General features: G+C 43.9%; 2 protein-coding genes across 4 annotated transcripts in view; one reads left to right on the top strand and one right to left on the bottom strand.

Annotated features, from left to right (window-relative positions):
- On the top strand, positions 1-15,462 carry LOC133380979 (uncharacterized). 3 transcript variants are annotated; one of them, XR_009761599.1, is made up of 8 exons: positions 1-110; positions 1,922-2,242; positions 4,316-4,630; positions 7,031-7,151; positions 8,557-8,603; positions 12,373-12,440; positions 13,988-14,285; positions 15,230-15,462. XR_009761599.1 is itself a non-coding variant. In XM_061619288.1 (7 exons), exons 1-7 carry the CDS (start codon positions 8-10, stop codon positions 14,102-14,104), a joined length of 1,092 nt encoding a protein of 363 aa, XP_061475272.1. In that variant the 5' UTR covers positions 1-7; the 3' UTR covers positions 14,105-15,462. The 3 variants fall into 3 exon arrangements, 2 of the variants coding, with proteins under 2 accessions (XP_061475272.1, XP_061475273.1); XM_061619288.1 differs by having other exon boundaries at positions 13,988-15,462; XM_061619289.1 differs by having other exon boundaries at positions 7,037-7,151; positions 13,988-15,462.
- The window catches only part of MPIG6B (megakaryocyte and platelet inhibitory receptor G6b), a 15,313-nt gene continuing 6,626 nt past the window's right edge, over positions 14,212-22,898 (bottom strand). The window contains exons 5-7 of the mRNA XM_061619290.1: positions 21,772-21,800; positions 17,748-17,803; positions 14,212-17,634 (exon numbers count right to left, since the gene is read on the bottom strand). Coding sequence (XP_061475274.1) covers positions 17,533-17,634; positions 17,748-17,803; positions 21,772-21,800 — 187 coding nt within the window. The 3' untranslated portion in view covers positions 14,212-17,532. The remainder of the gene's footprint in view (positions 17,635-17,747; positions 17,804-21,771; positions 21,801-22,898) is intronic.

Consider the following 22,898-nt stretch of genomic DNA (forward strand, 5'->3'; position numbering starts at 1 on the left):
GAAAGACATGGTAGAAGAGTTCCCCTCTTCTGCTTCCCCCATGAAGTTCTTTCTTTTTTTAATTCTGGTCGCGGCTGCCTTGGCGGTTGTGAAAACAGGCACTCACAAAGGTAAGCAGCAGACCCTTCCCTGGAAGAGGCAGTCCATGCTTTGCAGGGAGGCTTTGAGACAGGAGACCTTGGCTGGTTTGGTAGAAGGGATTTGTTTATTTGAATCAAAGGCTAGGTAGGGTTTGCTAGTTTTTCATCTGGCCACTGTTGCTCTACCTTTAACAGCAACTTGATGTGCACACATTTGCAGGTGGTAATTGTGTGGTCCTTTGAACCTTACTTATTGGGTGGTGAGAAGTTAACTAGCTTCTGAACAGGGTTTCGTAAATCTCCCCGACAGGGCTCCTAATGCAGATCTTCAGGAGGTTCCTCTTAGGTCAGTACTGTTGTCATCAAGCTGGTCTGTACCTTTAGCCCAGCCCTGTAGCCAGCCTTCCTTATTAGGTGGGATCAATATGCATAACTTTCTTACTGAACCCAATGAGGCCGAGTTCTGAAATTTGTAAAAATTTTACTGCATAATAGACTTCCTTGTGTAAGCTCATAAAAATGCTGGATAAACATGCAAGAAAGCTTTCTGAATGGCAAGGTGACAAGAGAGAGAGAGGCCTCATGCTGAGCTGCACACACTGAGAAAATCAGAAATTAGGACTTAGTTACAGCCTATGTGGCCAGCCAGCCAGCTAACTGGAGTGCGCACAGCAATGTTGCTATTCCTCTAGGAATCTTTTCATCCTTTGCCATCAACTACTCCAGAAAAAGAAGAAGAAAATATGTGAATATAGTGAGTGCTTTAAAAGAGTAAAAGGTAATTTAGGGTAAATATTTTTTCAGATCACTTTAACTTATCTTTTTATTTCACCCTTTAGCACTAAGCACCCAATCCTGCTTTCCTCATCATAATAACTGCATTATAAACAAACTGACTTCTTGCCGCAGGCAAACAAACATGCTTCTTTATTGCTGGCTGGGTAGAGAACACAAATGAAAACGGAAAGCAGAGCAAAGGAAAGTCCAAGGGATGGAGTCTAACTGTAGCCCATAATACAAAGTTCTAATATTTAACTCTTCAAGGTTCATGTTCCAACACAGTCTTTTTCAGGATCACTTAAGTAATTATAGGGTAACTGCGATAATGAAAAATCCACTCTCAGGAAAAGTCTTGCGTGAACAGACATTTGTAGGCTCTTCCAGATGAGGCTTTTGTCATGCAGTCACTCTGCCTTATTCACTGATTCTGAGGTCATTGTCTGTCGTGTCACAAAGTAAAAAGCACAACTTGCCGGGGGGCAGTGCACCCATTTGCCCCATCCTGGCTACAGGGCTGCTTTAGCCCCTAAAAGTTAACTGGCTTCTGACCAGGGCTTTGTACATACAGGCCTGCAGCTGGGTTTCTCCTAGGTCAGTACTGTAGTCCTCAAGCTGGGATGTACCTTTAGCTCAGACATGCATTTAGGGGTCCACTTTGCCTTTTTTTCGCCTGAACAATATGCTTGAATAGTGGTAGTGCTGTTGTTGTGACCCATGATGTGCTGTAGGGGGTTGCAATGAGACCAGAGAAACAGAACCATCCATAATGTACATCACACACATGACAACAATCAATCTTTTTCTCCCTGCTTGTCACCCGTGGGCACATTTCAAATAATGTTAATGTTAATCCCAACGTTCTTCATGTATGACTTCAATGCCTTGATTTCAATTTTTTAAAAATGCGGAAGTTTGTTTTGGTTCTATACCTAAGACACCCCCGTAAAAGTAGTGGCTCCCTCCCCCCTTAAACTCTCACAAAATATTTTTGTATCATCATCACCACCTTGTGCTGCTTAGCAGATCTTCTCCCACACAATCATTCGTAATGGTGCTTTCAGAGATGAAGACACTGACGGCTGGATCACAGGTCAAGATCCCCTGCAAGCTGAAGGGGCCCCTGCTGAACTGGTATTGGGTTCCACAGTACCCCATCTGTGCCGGCATTGGGAATGAAGGCCATGTGGCTGTATTCTCAGTAACTGGCGGAGAAGATCGGGTGTTGCCTATGCGGTTTCAACAGCGCTCAGCAAAGCAGGGGAACAAAGCAAATGGCAGCTTAGTCCTCATCCTCAAAACCCTCAACATGAACGACTCGGGCATTTTCTACTGTTCCGACGGCAAGAAAAATTCAACAATGATCTCAGTCACTGTGGAACCTGGTAAGCGTACTGGGAGATTATATAGCAGTTGTTTAGGACTTAGATGTGCTTAGATGATTTCTGTTGTAAGGCTGGATGAGAATAGAATGTACGGCTGTCTGCATTCCAATAATTCAGGATTGGGGAACCTGTGGCCCTCCAGATATTGTTGGGCCCCAGCTCCCATCAGCCCCAGCCAGCAAGGCCCATGGTCAGGGGTGCTGGGAGTTGGTGTCTAACAGCATCTGGAGGGCCACAGATCCCCCATTCCATCATAACTGCAAAATCACCACTTTGCAAAATACCATGCTTTGCACTAGGATATCTCAGGTCTGGAGAGTCAGTGTGGTGTAGTGGTTAAGGTGTTGGGCTATGACCTGGGAGACCAGGGTTCAAATCTCCACACAGCCATGAAGCTCACTGGGTGACCTTGGGCCAGTCACTGCCTCTCAGCCTCATGAAAACCCTGTTCAGAGGGTCACCATAAGTCGGAATCGACTTGAAGGCAGTACATTTACATTTTTATCTCAGTTTTGGGATTAAACCTAAGCATGCACATGATATTTATGAACTAAAGGAGGTGCCAGGAGGTGACATATGGACCTTTATTTTCCCTGGTAAACAAGACTGCAAAAACCTGAAAGAGCCACTGTTAGGTTAGACTGGGTGAGAAGGACCATTGTTCTGGTGTGGTATGTTGCACAGGGTGGAATTCTAACTCAAGAAGAAGGAAGCCCCCACAGAGATGATATAAGGCACCCAACACATTACATCAAATATGCTGAGAGTAAAGCACCAACACTTGTAACAAGTAACACTTGTAACAAGTGGGTGGGTGATAGACAGAAAGGCAATCTCGCTGGTTCCATCTTTAGTAACCACTTGTTCATGTGTAGATTGTTTTTCTCAGGCTTTACTTCCTTCCTCTTCCTTTTTAAATTGAGTTAGTGTTTGTGCTAACCTCATGACTCCATAATGGTCACCTGTATGTCTGTACTCAGAATGACTTTACTTCCCAGGAGTAATAAACCTTAAGTTTCTTTATTTCAACCACCAGTCTTACCAGACTAGACATTTCTGCACTCTGCCGATCTATTCCAAACAACTCCAATAAAACAGTGGCTCCCTTGGGACATCATGAAGCGCTCAGACCAACAGGCAAGCCAAAGCAGCACGCAACAAAGCCTGTGAGGCATTCTGGACCCTGCTGGAACCTAACGTATATGCACACACACGCACAACCTAACACAAGTAAAGGGTTAGGGGATACCCAGGTTAATGACAATGAGATAGGCTAGGCCCACCCTTTATATAATAATCAGGCTGGGCCTGCCTAGGCCCCTCTGAATTCCACCTTGTGGCAGTTGAATGCCGCATGCCAGCAGTGGGGGTGGCCAAAAGTGGGTGTGGCCCTCCCACGCTCTCTCACGCACAGACACACGCGGCCCCTCCCCCACTCAAATGATTCCTGCAGATCAGCTGAGAAGGAAGAACGTAAGACACTTCCTTGTACTGAGGCAGACTGCATTTGTCCGTCTAGCTCAGTATTGTCTACACTAACTGGCAGCAGCCCTCCAGGGTTTCAGGCAGGGGACACTCCCAGCCCTGTCTGGAGATGCCTCCAGGGATTGAACGTGGGACCTTCTGTATGCAAAACAGATGCTCCACCGCTGAGCTATGGCCGCTCCCAACTTCTCAAATGAACCATCTGATGGCTGAGGAGGGGGCAAGTTGCATCTCTGCCAGGGTGCTGTGCTGCTGGGCAGAGAGGTTTAAACCTCTCTGCTCACCCCGGTGTTGTGTCTGTCTTTTGTTTTCTTTTCTTCCCCTCTCCAACGCCACCATGAGAATCAGTGGGATCATGATAGTGGAAGGGGGATCAGGGATCAGAAAAAAGATATACTTGGAGGCACAATCAGGACCCCAGGACAAGGGCAAGCCACCTTACTTTAGAGGGGAGTTTGTGGGATTCTAGCATAGCTGGCAGGCAGGATTCATAGACAGAGGAATTGCAAAAAAAGGAAAATTGGTCATGAGAAGAACTTGGGGTTAGGTCTCCAGGTCTAACAGTACTTACTAATTTATTTATGGCAGGCGATGGAGGAGGAATTGTCAGAACTTCCAAGATGACCCTTCAAAACCACCAGACGGTAACCCTTTCCTGTAAGCTCTGTGAGGATCAGGACCAGGCTAAATCCACCACCATCTGGATGTTGAATGGCAAGGAGGTGTCCGAAAATGCAGATATCCGGTGGACAAGGAACAGCCTAACAATAAAAAAATTTTCTCGTCAATATTACGGCCTCTGGAACTGTAGCCATCCTGCATGTCAATATGGCTACTGCTTGGAAGCCAGTTCTGGGAAATCTGGGAATGAGGAAATATTGCACTCGAACCCAAATCTGCAAGGTGTGTTTGTATGTGTAGAGTTCAGAGGCTTGTGATAATCTGAGCTACCTAGTGGTGGCTGGTGAATCCATGTTAGTGGGGCAGTGGAATCCGCTCCAGGTTTTGGTACGAACCTTGGACAGCTCCTTGAACGTTCGGGCTAAAACCCGGTGTGGATTCCACTGCCTCACTGACATGGAGCCATCAGCCACCGTGGAGCAACCAGATATCGACTCAGTTCACAAGATTGCTGTGGGCCTGAGCACAAGTGCACTTAAATACATCAGGACATGCCACCTCTTGCATCGCCACTTCAGCGTGCATGCCTGCCATCCCCTGGAAGAGTGGATCTTCTGCTCCGCAATCCATGCCACTGTCTGGTCCTGCCCTGCAACCTGATGCTGGCAGGGATCGTGGAGCAGAAGCTCTATCCTCCCAGCCACAGGGGCCCTTGGCCAATATGTGACCTGGCCACCCACTGGCACCAGGCCTGCAAAGATTTCTGATCCCTCCACTATTTGGACTTTGATGACTTGGCAGCTGAATGTGTGGAGGGCTCACACTTAATTGTTCAGCTTGACCTTTGAGCGGTGAGGTGATTTGAAAGATCTGCCAGTATTATTTGACCTGGGATGGCTTATTCACACATGCAAATCAACACCTGTTACTGCGCTCATCAAGTGAGGAAGATGCATATCTGAACTAGTGCATAAGGGACCAGGGACCATCTCTTTAAAAAAAAAAATTTTTTTTTTACAGGAGAGCTTTTTTACCTCTAAGGATACAGGGTAGACAGGTTTTCCAAGCATGGAAATGCAGTTAGAGTTAAGCTGACGTTTCCTGCTTGGCTTTGAAAAAAGGGGGGCAATGGGGAGAAAGGGACGGAGGGGGACAAAGCTTTTTGGGGAGGAAGAAGGAGCAAATCTAATCATTTTGAGTCCAGGGGGTGTTTTTTCTTGAATTGCTCTGCTGCTGATTGTGCTGATGGAGCGGCAGCTGATGGCCCAAGGGTCCTCCTCTGCGATGCCAGGATTGAGCAGTCCTTCCAGAAAAATTGCTTGGGGGGGTGGCGGAGGATGGTGGCCCTCACTAGCCAGTGCAAAGGGAGCTGCAAAAAGGTGGCAGAGGTTTGGGCTCAGCACTAGACGCAGGCATGGGGAAAACTGTAGCTCCTGTTGTTCAACTTTGAAAGTCTATCCCTGATAAGAAGGGTGTCTAGACTAGTGCAAGCTATTCAGTTTAGGACAAAGTATTTGAGGGCTGGGATTTCAATAAGCCAGGAAATGGAAGCCTACCCCATTTCTCCCTCCACACATTCAGACCAAATTTCTGGGTGGTATGCAACTTCCTTTTACTCAGAGTAGACTTACCGAAATTAATGAACATGCCTAAGATAGGTCCATTCATGTCATTGGGTCTACTCTGAGTGAAACTTGAATTCCACCCATTGGTTGTTTCCGCAGAACAGAGGGCCCCTCCAGACCCCTGCTGTCTTACTGTGGGTGTTTTCGGCAACATCTTCTTGACACCACGATGGTGCATTTGTGGTGGATTACTTCTGCTTCAGTCTGTTCTAAGATGCTTCCCCAATGCTACCACATAGTTGTTGTTGTTATGTGTTTTCAAGTCGATTACGACTTATGGTGACCCTATAAATCAGTGACCTCCAATAGCATCTGTTATAAACCACCCTGTTCAGATCTTGTAAGTTCAGGTCTGTGGCTTCCATTATGGAATCAATCCATCTCTTGTTTGGCCTTCCTCTTTTTCTACCCCCTTCTGTTTTTCCCAGCATTATTGTCTTTTCTAGTGAATCATGTCTTCTCATGATGTGTCCAAAGTATGATAACCTCAGTTTCATCATTTTAGGTTCTAGTGACAGTTCTGGTTTAATTTGTTCTAGCACCCAATTATTTGTCTTTTTCATGGTCCATGGTATGCGCAAAGCTCTCCTCCAACACATTTCAAATGAGCTTATTTTTCTCAAAGATAAACCAGAATATTTGTGGTTAAAAAAAAGTTATGGGATTACAGCAGAAAGTTATGGGATGTACACTGACTGGAAATGAAGCTGTGTGACCTCCCAGAAACCTTTGCAGGCGCAAACAGTATGGAAAGCAGGATCACGTGTGAGCGCCCCGACAGCATCATGAGCGCAAATCACCATGGAAAGCACAATAAAAAGGATGTCTGGGGAGAAACTGGAGGTCCCTCTGTACACATTTAAAGCACATGACTTTCACCAAAGAACATTGGGAACTGTAGTTTGTTAAGGGTGCTGGGAATTATAGCTATGTGAGGGGTAAACGAGAAGTCTTATGCTTGAAATGTGCTTGAAATGTATCCCTCCTGTTCAATGACCTGATTGTGTTTCTAAGGTGGTTGTCATTTTTTCACCCCCATCCCCCGCTCTCTCGAAAGATGTAGGGCCTACTGCTGACCCACGTATAATTGGTGGCTGTGTTGCTGGACTCCTCACCCTCCTCTTGGTGGGTGCAATTGTGTTCATCACCTGCAGAAATCGTTCGTCACACAGCATCAGGTACTGAGCTGGGGGAATTCCATTTGGGCTGTTTTTTTCCAGCCTATGTAATTATCGGCATATGTCTGCAAGAAATTGGGTTTGGGAAAGGATTCTATATGTCTCTGCTCAGCCATGCAGCTCAATGGTTCCATGTGGTGAACCCTTATATTCTGATGTAGACCAACAGCGCCACCTTGAGTGACTGGGGTTCAACACTCCCAACATGAACTCCTGAACAGGCAAATATCGTAGGTTTTATTTCTGAATCCACATTCCTAGTTTAATCCTTTTAAAAACAATAACCCAGTCTGAAATGGGTTACTGTCTGAAATGAAACTAGTCTGAAATGACTAGTTTATTTTGTAATGGAAGTTTAATTAAGGTGGAAACATTCTTGTAAATTTTAGATTTGTTACCTAGACTACTTTCATCAGAGACGGAGCTTCTCTCACCATTGATCCAAACTAAAATCCAACTCCATTAACTGCCAGCTTTTATCAGTCTCCGGTTCCCATAAATATGTGCACCATCATCCCAGTACTCTCCTTGGAATCTGGTCTCTAGCCTGGTGACCACAGATGCTGTGTACAGACTCACACTGTCTCAGAACTGTCCTGTGAGGAACTCTGTGCATGCTCTGAAAGCCAAGATTCTGCTTAAGCAGCTCAAATGTAACTAGCTGATTTTAAACTAGCATGGGATGAAACTCTGGACAGCCGCAGACAGAAGTACTAAAAAAGAAAAGAAAAAACAGTACCACATCCCATTGACAAAGTTAGAGCCCTGTGGATTGAGGCTGAGTACGCACTAGCACAAAAATGTAGCTTTTTCTCCATCCGAAATCGTTCATGCTCATCCTCAACGTGTTGCGTTCAATCTAGATTGATTCTGGCCCCTGCCATCCACAAGGCTGGGTGTGGTTACTTGATGTACACTTAACCCTCCCTGATTAGGTTATCTACCCCCTGTCCTCCCTGCATGTGGCCCAGGTGAATGAAGAAAGATGTGGCAGTTGCTATCTTGGCATATGCCCACCCACAGCTTCATTGGGCAGGTATGGATACAGCCCCTACCCCCATTGCTGGGATTGCCTGCATCTGTTTTCATCTGTTTTCAAAGGTACATACCGGTGGGGGGTAATGCAGAAGCCATCTGCAATGAGCTTTTATTTTCTGAATGGAACCAGTTTCTCAAGTAGCACTTCTGAGGGGCAAAAACTGGGCAGTGGATCTAGACCGTGTGTGGACTGTATAGAGGGAGAAAAGTACTTAGTCTCTATTGATTCTAGAATAAAATGGCATGTGTGTATGTGCTTCATATAAATGCCCACTCAAATACAGCACAAGATTTCTCTTGTCCAGCTGAATGTCATGAAAAGCAATTGCGCAGAAGACATTTATCTGTCACTCTTTTAATTCCCCAGTGAGACTGCAAAGCAGACAGAAGCACAAGGAAGCAACGACCCAGCTGGTGAGTATTTTGGGCCTAAACCTTCCTTATGGCTCTTCCAGACATGGCATGTATTGTGGAATGCCCAGTTCTTTATTTGTTCACATTTTGCAGGGGGTCCAGATGACGTCGCCATCCTTTTGCCGTTCAATGGTGTTTTCCCAGTGATTGTCCCATGACTTCCCTTATTGTGGGAAATCTGACTTGAAACCAAAGAACTGAACAGTAGTAGAAACGCCACTGGTGTGGATAGGCCTTATGACTATTTCCCCTTCTCTTTTTAAGTCTCCTCCTGTTGGTTTCCACCTGATTAATTACTTCCTTACCCCATTCCTGCAAAAACGACTGGCACCTTAACTGGAAAATTCCTGTTGCCCGACATGTGTGAGTGAATTTGAACTTTAAAAACGTTTAGCACAGAGGAGCATAGGAACCTGCCTTATACCAAGTCAGGCCAACGGTGCATCTCACTCAGTATTGTCTACACTGACTGGCAGCAGCTCTTCAAAGTTTCAGATAGGGTTCTCTTCCAGCCGTACCTGGAGAATCTAGGGAATGAACTTGGGATCTTCTGCACACAAAGCAGATGCTCTACCACTGAGCTGTGGCCCTCCCACCATGTACAGCCAGAAGGAAAGTCACTGTGTATAAACTCCTTTGCTGCTGCATGTTGGGAAGAGGGGACAACTTCTGGAAAGGATGAAGGTACTCTGAGGAGCTGGGAGAAAAGGAAGGAGATTAAAATGGGGCCTGGGTAGGATCATCATCATCATCTGGGGGAAGATCTGTGGTGCAGTGGTAGAGGACACATTTTCCATGCAAAAGATTCCAGGTTCAGTCCCTGGGATCTCCCAGTAGGGATGGGATGGTCTCCTGCTTGAAACTGCCTGGAGAATCACTGCCAATCAGTGTAGAGATAATACTGAGTTGGCTAGACCAGTGGTCTGACTTGGTATGGGATAGCCTCCTATGTTCCTATGGGACACATGCCCACTGTGTGATCAGAATTCAGCAGTACGTGCATGTGGGAATCCCCACACTAGTGTAGATGCTCTGTTGCAATCTTAGATGCAGATAGGAAATAAAAAAGCAACAATCAGATAACTCCAACAGCTGCAAGAGTTCTGGTTACAGTGTGCTTTCTGAAAATAAAAAAGAGGGTGTTGGTTTCATCCCCAATCTTATTCATGGAATAAGAGGAGAGGTCCTCTTGTGGATAAGGAATTGGTTAAGAAGCAGAAAGCAGAGAGTAGGAATAAACGGACAGTTCTCCCAATGGAGGGCTGTAGAAAGTGGAGTCCCTCAAGGATCGGTATTGGGACCTGTACTTTTCAACTTGTTCATTAATGACCTAGAATTAGGAGTGAGCAGTGAAGTGGCCAAGTTTGCTGACGACACTAAATTGTTCAGGGTTGTTAAAATTAAAAGGGATTGCGAAGAGCTCCAAAAAAACCTCTCCAAACTGAGTGAACGGGCGGGAAAATGGCAAATGCAATTCAATATAAACAAGTGTAAACTTATGCATATTGGAGCAAAAAATCTTAATTTCACATATACGCTCATGGGGTCTGAACTGGCGGTGACCGACCAGGAGAGGACCTCGGGGTTGTAGTGGACAGCACGATGAAAATGTCGACCCAGTGTGCGGCAGCTGTGAAAAAGGCAAATTCTACGCTAGGGATAATTAGGAAAGGTATTGAAAATAAGACAGCCGACATCATAATGCCGTTGTATAAATCTATGGTGCGGCCGCATTTGGAATACTGTGTACAGTTCTGGTTGCCTCATCTCAAAAAGGATATTATAGAGTTGGAAAAGGTTCAGAAGAGGGCAACCAGAATGATCAAGGGGACGGAGCGACTCCCTTACGAGGAAAGGTTGCAGCATTTGGGGCTTTTTAGTTTAGAGAAAAGGCGGGTCAGAGGAGACATGATAGAAGTGTATAAAATTATGCATGGCATTGAGAAAGTGGATAGAGAAAAGTTTTTCTCCCTCTCACAATACGAGAACTTGTGGACATTCAAAGAAGCTGAATGTTGGAAGATTCAGGACAGACAAAAAGGAAGTACTTCTTTACTCAGCGCATAGTTAAACTATGGAATTTGCTCCCACAAGACGCAGTAATGGCCACCAGCTTGGATGGCTTTAAAAGAAGATTAGACAAATTCATGGAGGACAGGGCTATCAATGGCTATTAGCCATGATGGCTGTACTCTGCCACTCTAGTCAGAGGCAGCATGCTTCTGAAAACCAGTTGCCGGAAGCCTCAGGAGGGGAGAGTGTTCTTGCACTCAGGTCCTGCTTGCGGGCTTCTCCCAGGCACCTGGTTGGCCACTGTGAGAACAGGATGCTGGACTAGATGGGCCACTGGCCTGATCCAGCAGGCTCTTCTTATGTTCAATCCTGTATTTATTTTTATTTTGTTTTAATTTTAAACAACATATATTTTGTCTCATTTTAAGAGTGACTCAAGATGGCTAGCAAATCCAAACAGCACACTGTATGAAAGTCTATCACAATCTCCATTCATAGATCATTTCATAGACCTTATTCCTAACCCCAACCATAAGACCACAATATTCATGCAAATAACTTAAACCAGCCTGATGCCTCCAGGTGTTTTGGACTACAGCTCCCATCAGCTCCAGCCAGCATGATGGGAGTTGTAGTCCAGATCATCTGGAGGGCACCAGGTTGGTGAAGGCTTACCTAAGCCACTTAGTCCAAAGCTACAATGAAAGGAAAGTCAAATACAGTAAGTGTATATATTATTTTTTGTGTTCAGTTTGATCATGTTCTGTATGCTTAAATAAATAAACATTTTATTTATTTAGGGTTAAGGTATTTATATATCTCCCTTTAATAAAATTCTTTGGATTTAGGTTAAAAAGGTTGTATACCATGAGACTTTATAGTTCATTAAACTTTCAAATTTTATTCTGCTCATTCTAAACTAGGCATCTTCTACTTAGCTTATGGCAAATAGTCCCAGGTCCTGCAAAGTTTCCTGGCAACGCCTAGATTGGAGCTATCTAGGAGCTCAGATTCTGCAAAGCTGATATTAATTAAAACACAAATAAATTGAAGCTTATTTGCAAGGTGCCCTAATTTAATCTGACAGCACAGTTTCTGCAAGACGTATGTTAATTAGCCTGAGGAGAAGTTCAGCAGAAGGAACTTACAAAGGCTTTGACCTGAGCAACTCGCAGGCACGTTGTTTGAATTGCCAGTAGTACTGCCAGTTTAGCAAGATTTAGATAAAGTGAAACTGAGCATAACAAAGTAAAAGACAGGATACCAGACTGAAAGCAGGGTGGAAAGAGATCAGCCTTTCAACTTTCTGTATGATAGGGATCAGCAGCTGGAAGCCCATGGACTATATCCAGTCCCCTGGAAGGTACCACTGGGCCTTCCAGTTGCAAACCCAGGAGAAAAGATGTGCTGGTGGGAAAAACAACTATGGCCATGGGACTTAGCAGCCATTCGTTCTGGAGAGTTTTGAAGGGCACCCCAGCCATCACTCCTCAGAATAGTCCTCCAGGAAAAGTAGCTGCTGACCAGGGTTGTTGCAGTTGCTTGTTCTATTATGATTCTATGACTGTAGCTTGTTCTGTTACAATTCTTATGCCAAGGATGGGGAATGTGTAGCCCTCCAGATGTTGTTGGACTACTCCTCCCATCATCCCTGACCATTGGCCGTGCTTGCTGGGGCTGATGGGAACTGGAGTCCAACACCATCTGGAGGGCCACAGGTTCTCCATCCCTATCTTATGCCCTCTTTCAATCCTAGTACCAGAAGGATCTTCTCAGAGCAGAGAGAAAGAGGAACCTGGAACTGATGACCATGCCTACATAGAGGTAACTTCTAACTGGGCAACTCTTCCTATCCCCGATGAGGATAAATGGGTGTGTGTGTGTGCTCATATTTACCAACAACAAAAATCAGTCTGACTCTTCTGCCAAGGAAACACAAAATATTGTGATTAAAATGCATTATGAAAGTTAATTTACATACCTAGGCTTTGCTTACTGTGCAAGCTAATGACATCCTTGACCCCCCCCCCTTTGGCCTTGAAGCCAGAGCTAATCCTACTCAGAGTAGACCCACTGAAGTTAATAAACATGATGAACTTGGGTTTATTAATTTCAGTGGGTCTGCTCTGGGTAGAACGTAGTTGGAACTTGGATCCAACCACTGAGGTGGGTCTGTTTCATGCAACATGGGAAGCTAAACTATGGCTTATTGTTGTACAACAAATCCACTTAAAAAAAAATATTTTTTTGCACTTTGAAAAGTGATGAGGAAATGCACTGAAAAGTGTAAGATGAACAAATGGTCATTGCGAAGAATTGCAAATACCCCGTTAGCAGATCAGGATGAATGCTCGTGTTGTATAACCACCCCACAAACAAATCTGAACGAATGCTCAGTAAAGACTGGATCTAGTTTAATCCCCATGTAAGTTTTGTGCAAATGGTGAATAAACAGGTTGTCTGGAGAAGCCCTAACTAGGGATGGAAGGATCTGTCGATTTCAATTCTCTGTTTCTCATTTTTTCCCTCAACTTAAATTCAGTGCTCCACATTTCTGCAGCAATTTTTTTTTAATCCTCATGAAAATTCTTCAGTATTTTGGAGCAAATTTCTCCTAATATATGCAGTTTTGACTAATGTACACATTTTACAAGCACGTTATCCTAATGCATGTATTTTTGTATGTTATTTTTCCTAGTATATTCATTTTTATGCACATTTCTTCCTAATACATGCATTTTTGTAAACATTGTTTGGTTGGAGAACCACATCACAAAATTCAGAGCAGGGCAAATTTCAAAGGACATCTGTGTTTCAGTTCTCAGGGTTGCCAGGCTCAGGGCCTGAGAATGATTCTGTATCTTTAAGAGAAGAGAAAATTCAGCCAAGTGCTGGTTTTCTTGCAGCACTGTGATGGGAAAAACAACAAGGTGGAATTCTCTCTTCCCCTTGCACAACTTTTAAAGATACAGAAGACCTCTTGATTGCCAGGCCCAGCCTCCAAGAGCTCTTCTGTATCTTTAAAAGGTGTGCAGGGGAAGGGAGAATTCCACCTTGTGGTTTTTCCCATCACAGTGCTGCAAGAAAACCAGCACTTGGCTGAATTTTCTCTTCTCTTAAAGATACAGAATCATTCTCAGGCCTTGAGCCTGGCAACCCTAGTGTCCACCACCCTGAGCTCCTTGGAGGAAAGGAGTGATATTAAATAAACAAATAAAATGTTCTGTTTGCAGGCTTCCCATTGGCATCTGATTGACCACTGTTGGGCAAGATGGGCCTTTGGCCTGATCCAACTGGGCTTTGCTTGTGTTCTTAAGCCACCCACTTATACCTGACATCTTTTCTCTGTTTCTCTCCCCAATGGCATGTAGGGAGCCGAAGGAATCCAATACTCAGCTGTAGAGTTCAGAGAGAGTGGCAGGTATCAGACTAAGATGGATAATGGAACTTCGACCGTCATATATGCTGAAATGCCCAAGAGCAGTTGATCAAGAGGGATGGCTCGTAGCAGCTGATGTACATACATCTCAAGGCCAGTGAGCAACAACAAATTTAATGGATTTCTGCAAAACATTTTAATTGCTTAAGATGCCAGGAAACCTGATATGTCATCATTGAAAAAAGTGTTATCGTGTGGATGACATATAGCAAAGGACAATTATGCCACAGGTACAGCAACAAACTTTACTGGGGTGGGGGAAGGCAGACAAGTAGCAGAGGAATTTGAATGTCCTGCTTTTGGAACACAAAATATAGGAACAACATGTACTGTAATACCATTTTCTGTCTCCTGCGATAGTTATCAGACTTCAGTTTATCTAAACAAAAATTGTGTGCATGATACACGACTCAGGGTTATATCCAACTCAATCAATTGTGTGAGTGGAACAGCTTCCTTGAGCACAATGGAAATTCCCTCCCTCTCCCCCCTAAACCTGCTTTGGAGATTCCTCCAACCCTCCTTAGTAGATTTGGGGGCTGCGTGAGGGATGCATAGTGGGGGGGGGGAAGGAGAAGGAAAGTTCAGGTGTGCTTGTGGAAGTTGTTCTGCTTGCACAACGGCTTAGCTGGATTCAACCCTTGCAGTGCAATCCTTTGCATGCTTGTTCAGAAGTAAGCCCCATTGTGTTCAGCAAGCTATTAAATACATTTCAGATTGCAGCTCTAAGGCTGCAAGCCTACACAATCTTACCTAGAATAAGACAAGCATAGGATTACACGGTTAATGGCCTTTCTAGTGCATGCTTTTTAAATTATCAAAATGAAATGTATGCAAATAATTAATGGGAAGAGCGGCCCCCAGCTGCTGGCATTCGGACCCCTCTGCTGAATTATTTATTATTACATCTATAGCACCGCTAGTGTACAAGGCACTTTGCAGGGCAATAGAAGCCAGAGAGTAAGAGATGCCCATGGCCCAAGACAATTACAATTTAAAATTAGACATTGGGGGAAAAAACAGATGAATGCAAGAGGAGGGAAGGAGAGAGCAGGGTCATAATGGATTGGTACTTATAACTTCAGCAATAGGTGCTTAGGCTCAGTTGTGGTGAAAGGGCCAAACTAGACCTGATGTTAATTGCAATCATTGTGGTTAACATGTTCCTTTAAAGATAAACTGCAGCTGCTGGCAGGTCTGATGAACAGCTTGGACAGCTCCTTGAAAGTTGGGACTATAATCTGGAGCTGATTTGCTGCCCCACTGACGTCAAAGCCACCAGCCTCCAACGTTTTAGACTTGAATTCAGTTCTCAATGTTTCTGCAATTTGCAATCCACACCCAAAAATCTTCATGAAAACGTATCAGCATTTCAGTATGAATTTCTCCTAATAAACACATTTTTGTATGCCATTTTGACTAATGTACACATCTTTGCAAGGTATTGTTATGGGTTTGGGGTACAGATGGATGATTTCTACGAGTCCCCTTCCAGCCTCTGATTTGGAACCCTGTACATGGAGATGAGAATCCTGTTTTGCTGGTCAGCTGAGTCTCTTTGGTTAATCTAATAGAGTGGCCAGATGAGCTAATATCAAGTGCCCATTAACTGGCAAATGGGCCAGGGAGATTCTATTGTTATTGAGACACTTCAGGAGAGCTCCCCCCCTTCCTGGGATCACAGAGAGGCTTGTGTTTTTAGTTGAGAGGGAGGAAAGGCTGGGAACTGGAGGCAGGCAGAGAGGCTGGCTCTCTGCACCATGGCTTTAGGGTGCCTCCTGTAAGCCTGATGGATCAGAAAGACCTATTGGACCCTTCCATCTGACGCTCAGGTTGGAATGTGTGTAAATAAACAAACTATATTTCATAAAGACATCATAGACTCCGCTGACCTTTCCAAGGAAACCAAACCCCTGGGTAAGCGCAGGGACCCCTGGAGATCTCTCACCACTCGGAGATTTGGGTGGCACGCAACAGTATTTTCTTTAATATAATGCAGTTTTGTGTGTTATGTTCACTAAATCACTTTGAGATGCCTCATAGGAAATGATCCATAAATGGTATACTACTGCTGCTGCTAAACATATACATTCATGGGGTCTTAACTGGGGGTGACTGACCAGGAATGAGCCTTTGGGGTCGTAGTGGATTGCTCGATGAAGATGTCGACCCAGTGTGCTGCAGCTGTGAAAAAGGCAAATTCCATGCTAGGGATCATTAGGAAAGGTATTGAAAATAAATCTGCTGATATCATAATGCCATTATACAAATCTATGGTGCGGCCACATTATGGTGTGTACAGTTCTGATCACCTAACCTAAAAAAAAAGGTAGAGCTGGAAAAGGTTCAGAAAAGGGCAGCCAAAATGATCAAGGGGATGGAGCAATTCCCCTATGAGGACAGGTTGCAGCACTTGGGGCTTTTTAGTTTAGAGAAAAGGCGGGTAGAGGAGACATGATAGAAGTGTATAAAATTATGCATGGCTTGGAAAAGTGGCTAGAGAAAAGCTTTTCTCCCTGTCTCATAATACTAGAACTCATGGACATACAATGAAGTTGAATATTGGAAGATTCAGGACAGACAAGATAAACTACTTCTCCACACAGCATATAATTAAAATATGGAATTTGCTCCCATAAGAGGCAGTGATGGTCACCAACTTGGATGATTAGAAACGTTCGTGGGGGATAAGGCTATCAGTGGCTGTGCTCTGCCACCATAGTCAGGGGCAGTATGGTTCTGAATACCAGTCGCTGGCAACGACAGGAGATAGGATTAGGGATTGTGAAGTGAACATCTAGATAAGAGAGGCTGGCATGTTGAGGAAGGTTTTCTTGTGGTTAGAGGGGTAGGATAAATAGGTAGAGTAGGGACAACAATATCTTAATAATTATCAATATTTAACATCTTGTAAATAATATAGTTTATTTTAAAATCCTGTGTGTCAGCTTGGTCACATGTGCTACCACATTAAGGTCCTATTCTACACCTATACCAATTATATGTACAGTCTACACCAGTGGCCACCTTTTGGGAGAAAAGGTGGTGGGGCTGAAACTTGGGGTTCAGGGGGCATATCTGACCCAGGCTGAGGCAGACTTCCCAGGGGATTTCCTGATCAGGAGGTGGTATCCCAGAGACATACAGGAACAGCACAGCTTCCCGTGGGCATTTGGTTTGCCACTGTGAGAACAGGATGCTGGACTAGTTAGGCCACAGGCCTGATCCAGCAGGCTCTTCCTATGTTCTTATATTCATTTTTATGTACACGTTCCCCTTACGCATACATCTTTGATATATATACATTGGTTAGATAATTGCATCGCAAAATTCAGGTAAGAGTGAATTCTGACGGAGGGCTGTGTTTCAGTTTGTGCACTGCTGTGAGAAGTGCTGATTAGGTAGTTTCGCATTCAAATGCAAACAACATCAAATTTCTCCCCCGTCCCTCATTGGTTGGCAGTGACATAAGCAGCCTCAGACAATTACTGCATATACTGTGGTGCTGTCTGGAGTCCGAACAGAGGTGGATTTCCTTCGGGGATGTTGGAGCTGGGCATAATGAAGGGAAGCAGATCTCTGGAAAGAGAAGCCAACAAGAGAAAAAGGGCTGATCGGGGGTGGGATCTGCAGTGTCTACCCCATTATATTCTAGCCATGATCCACCCCAAGAATGCCCAGCCAGTATTTACCTCACCCAGACTCTCGCTTCCGTAAATGTCCTCATTCATTCGTGATGTCATGACGACTGGGATGAAAAAAAAAATCAAGTGAAAAGTGGATACAGCGCCTGGGAAACAAGTAGGGTTGCCAGGTTCTTGGCCTGAGACTGATCCTGTATCTTTCGCAGAAGAGAAAGTCAGCCAAGTGCAGGTGTTCTTGCAACAATGTAATGAGAAAAACCACAAGGTGGAATTCTCCCTTCTCCCTGCATAACTTTTAAAGATACAGAAAACCTTTTGGAGGCCGGGCCTGGCAACCAAGAGGTCTTCTGTATCTTTAAAGATTGTGCAGGGGAAAGGGAGCATTCCCCCTTGTGGTTTTTCCCATTACAACGTTGCAAGAACACCTGCACTTGGCTTACTTTCTCTTCTCCTAAAGATACAGGATCAATCTCAGGCCATGGACCTGGCAACCCTAGAAACAAGTGATAGCAGGGCAGAACTTGAGGGTCAGAAGATTTGGGGGACAGACAGGCAGGCACTGGGGGACCAGTTTAAAATTGCCTTTCCTTTTCATTTCCAGGGTCAAGCTCTAAAATATCTGGCTCTGCAAGTTTGCAGCAAATGCTGCCAAAGGATAATGTGACTTCTCAAACATCTGTAAAGTCACCAGCAAGTCACCTCTACCCACAGGGCTGGCACTACCATTAGCCAAAGTGAGGCAGCTGCTTCGTGTGTTAGATTAGGGAGGGAAGGTGGAGTGGCAGTGAGGACAGAGCCGTGGGCATACCACATAGTGCACTCCGAAGCTATCCTCGGGTGTAGTGGAGATACTGTCCCATCACCAGTGTTGAATTAAAATTCATCTGGTAGTCGGGTCAGCTTCTGTACTCGGTGATTCATTCAGCTTTCACTCTGCACATGCCCCAGAACTACTTTAAGCTTCATTCTACAGGTGACAGTGCAATGAGTGCTGGCTTTCTGTAAGCATGTCAGAGTAAACAAATCTTAGCATAGGCTTGCTGCCTTCATTGACATGAGATTACTTGTCCTCATGGGATTGAGAGATGCAAGAACCTCTAAACTAGATTACTGCAATGCATTATATGTGGGGCTGCCTTTGAAGACAGTTCAGAAACTGCAGTTGGTGCAGAATTCAGCAGCCAGATTGCTCCACAGGGCAAGATGGTCTGAGCACATAACACCAATTCTGGCAGAACTGCACTGGCTACCCATTAGTTTCTGGGCTCAGTTGAAAGTGCTGGTTTTGACCTATTAAGCCTTATATGGCTCAGGACCCCAAGGACCACCTCTCCCCATATGAACCAACCTGGATCCTGTGTTTGGCATCTGAGGTCGTTCTTCATGTTCCCCCTCCAAAGGAGGTGCAAAGGGTGGTGATATGAGAGCGAGCCTTCTCAGTGGTGGCCCTCTCTTATGTAATGCTCCCCCCAGGGAGGCATGCCTGGCGCCATCATTATCTATTTTTAGGTGCCAGGCAAAAAACATATCTCTTCTCTCTGGCATTTGGCTCCTAATTTTGCAGGGCTCTTGATGTTGTAGCCTCTTTTAGGGGGTGGGTTGTTCCACTCCTGTTATATTTACGTGTTTTTTAACTTTTTATTTTTTTAAAGTTTTTATACTAGTTTTTAACTTTTTTTATTGATTGTGGGTTGCTTTGGTTTCACTTCTGCAGCAAAAAGCAACTAACAAATTTAATAAAACGAATAAATATATCCCAACACTAATTAAGTAGCTGATTTATTTGCCAAGTGCTAAGAAAAGCACCTGCCTCCATTTGGTCATTAATTTGCCCTGATAAGGCAGAAGCTTCCTCCCAAATGGCACTGCCCTGCAGCTGTTACCCTTATTCATCCCTATTTGCATTTCCTCCAGTTAAGGTCCTCTATTTATTTATTTAAAATATTTCTATCCCGCCCTCCTACCCTACAATAGGGCACTCAGGGCGGCTACAATAAAAACACATACATACATAATAAAATACACAATAAAAACACAAAACATTACAGTAGATTAAAATGCATAAAATACTATTAAAATACATAAAATGCAATTATGCGTACGCAAACTTGTTTCCCATGTGGGACAACCCTGTCACCTATGTAATATGCTCCAAATATGGCATGGACATAGGACACACTGTTTTTTATTAGCCCATAGCATTCATCTACACTCTCTAAGACCACCCTCTCTAACCCATGGCTGGAAACTTGCGTGGCCACTTAGAATCCTCTATATTTTGCCCTCTAGTAATAGCCAGGTCCTAGGCCACCTGTCTCAGGTAGAGATGGAAAGATAAGCCAATTTTGGTTCTCTCAGTTTCTCATTTTTTCAATCTTAAATCCAGTGCTCCACATTTCTACAGCAATTTGCCATTAAAAAAAATAGTTCCTCATGAAAATTCTCCGTTTAGTGCTATTTTCTCCTAATGAACACATTTTTGTAGGTGGTTTTCACTAATGTACACGTTTTTGCAAGCAATTTATTGTGAGATAATGCATTGTTATAGTTTTCAGTCATAATTTCATTTTTAAATACACTTTCCCCCAATAGATGCATTTTTGTAAACATTGATTTGAGAACTGCATTGCAAAATTCAAAGAAATGCAAAATCGAAAGGACGTCTGCCTTTTGTTTTCTCATATTGTTTCGGACAGTGCAAATTCAATAGATGTGGCTTGAAATGTGAACTGAATCGATTTTCTTGCCCATTGTCTCAGATAACCTCTCCCCCTAGGATAACAGAGCCTTGACCTGTTTGTCCCAGAGAGCCCATTTTGCTCAGTCTATGAAGGCAGATGGCTCCAACCTCAACTACCTTCTTCCCTTGCCTCCTTTCCATGTTTGTTATTTTGTTTGGGTTAGTTAGAAACCTTAAGGGGGCACAAACCTTGTGTTCTCCCTTCAGGAAAAGCTTTTCTACTTTTTGAACTACTAAAGAGTTCTCTTTTTTTCTATTGGAATACTTGTATTGGGGAAATACTGAACGAAGCACAAGTTAGCCACCATTTGCTGAGAGGTAGATCGTGGCATACATCTGTAAGACTTTAAGAATCCTCCTCTTCAGCTGCAACTGAATACCCTTAGGTCACAGTGAAAGTCAAGAAACTTGCATCTTTCACTTCCCTCTCCTTGGAATAGATAATTATTAGTTTCCTTCCTTGCATTTCTCTCTGTCTCTTCCATTTCCTAAATCTCTCTTTCTCCCATGACCTATGTCATGTGCATTCAAATATTCCTAATTATCACCATCTTCATCATCTACTGTCAAAGAGAGTATGCTTCTGAATACTAGCTGCTGGAAACGGCAGGAGGAGAGAGTGCTCCGGAGGCATCTAGTTGGCCACTGTGAGAACAGGATGCTGGACCAGAGGGGCCACTGGCCTAATCCAGCAGGCTCTTATGTTCTTATCTTTCAGCGCTGTTGCTATTAACTGGTTTAAAATGTTTCAAGTATTCAAAAGGAACGGCTATATTTCTTTTCTAAAAATAAAGTTGTTTGATTGCAAAGTGTTTGTAACAGTGGGAAATGAGCCAATGTTTCACAAGGGCAATAAAGTTTAGAAGGCAATGCAAAACCTTTGTTTTTCAGGAGCATTGAATTATTTGGATGCGATATTCAGTATCATCTCATGTTAATTTTGTTGAAAACTGAATTTATCAACTACAATAGTTTTTATGGTTTTACATGTTTATGAGCTACCTTGGGTCCTTTTCCATTTGGAAAATGAGCTAGCTATTCTGAACAAATGTGAAATTAATCATTGATGGGATCTTGTTTGGAACTCCCCACTCTATGAATTTCACAAGACAAGATGCATTAGCACAGCCTTCCCCAACGTGATGGTCTCCAGATGTTGTTGGACTACAACTCCCATCACCCCTGACCATCAGCCAGTCTGGCTAGGGCTGATGGGAGTTGGAGTGCAATGACATCAGAAGGACACCAGATTGGGGGAAGGGTATCACGTCAGCTGGAACTTGAAGGTTTCATGAACTGGCAAGAAGGAGGAACATTTCATTAATTCCTCACCTGTCCTCTCCTTTCTTTCTCTCTGTTTCCTAGAAAGAAATTGCAAGAGTCTTAGGGCAGTGCTACATGCATGTTATGTACATATGGCGGTGAAAATGGTACCCTGAACTGAGCTCTCGCTCTCTCCTTCTGTCTCCCACCCTCAGCCCAATGAGTATAGGAATGTCATGTCGTCATATTCTGTGCATTTCCCCACCACATCCATGATAGCAAATGACGGGGACTGAGAAAAGTACAAGTGCCATTTCAGTGGCATCCCTGTCCTGTTGACCATAACAGGTAGCACGCATGCACACACATGCATGCACACACACGCATGCACACACACGCACACACGCACACACACACACACAGTGCTACCAGGAAGGCCCAGATGTGTGTCAATATAGAACATATAAAGTCAGAAAATTGGTCAATCTCACCCAGTACCTATGGCTTTCCAGATATTGTTGGACTCCAACTCCCATCAGCCACAGCCAGCATGTCCAAGGGTTCAGGATGAAAGGAGCTGTAGTCCACCAACATCTGGAAGACACCAAGTCCCCCATCCTTGGCCTGCTGACTCTTACAAGCAATGGCTCCCCAGCCTTAACATGGAGCTTATGCTCAGTGCCACTCTTTAGATCTAAGGGTCAGTCCAACTTTTTAAATGTATTTATCAGTATTCTTACACTGCTTAATCATAAAAAAAATGCTGAGATTTACATAAAATATAAAATGTACATTAAAATGATTGATAAAAGTGAAAAACAAGTGAACCTATATATTTTTTTCAAAATATAAAGAACATCAGGAATTAAAAATATACATTATAAAATAAAATGACATATTAAAATACACGTCAACTTTACATATCTGGGTAGGCTTGCCTAAATAAAAAATGTTTTAGTAGGTGTCAAAAACAGTACAGTAAAGGTGTCTGACTAATGTCAGCAGGCAGGGAATTCCACAGTGTAGGTGCGATCACGCTAAAAAATTGATTTCTCGCAAGTATGGAATGAACTTTAAGTGGCTGTTGTGCCCCTTCCACAACTCAAAGCAGTTGAGTGAGCATAGATGGGGCAAGGTGATTCTTCAGGTCAAAATTGTTAGGGGAGGTGCCTTTAAGCATGCATGCACAGAGTGTA

Source organism: Rhineura floridana, chromosome 3 (genome assembly GCF_030035675.1).
Source record: "Rhineura floridana isolate rRhiFlo1 chromosome 3, rRhiFlo1.hap2, whole genome shotgun sequence".
Taxonomy (NCBI): Eukaryota; Metazoa; Chordata; class Lepidosauria; order Squamata; family Rhineuridae; genus Rhineura; species Rhineura floridana.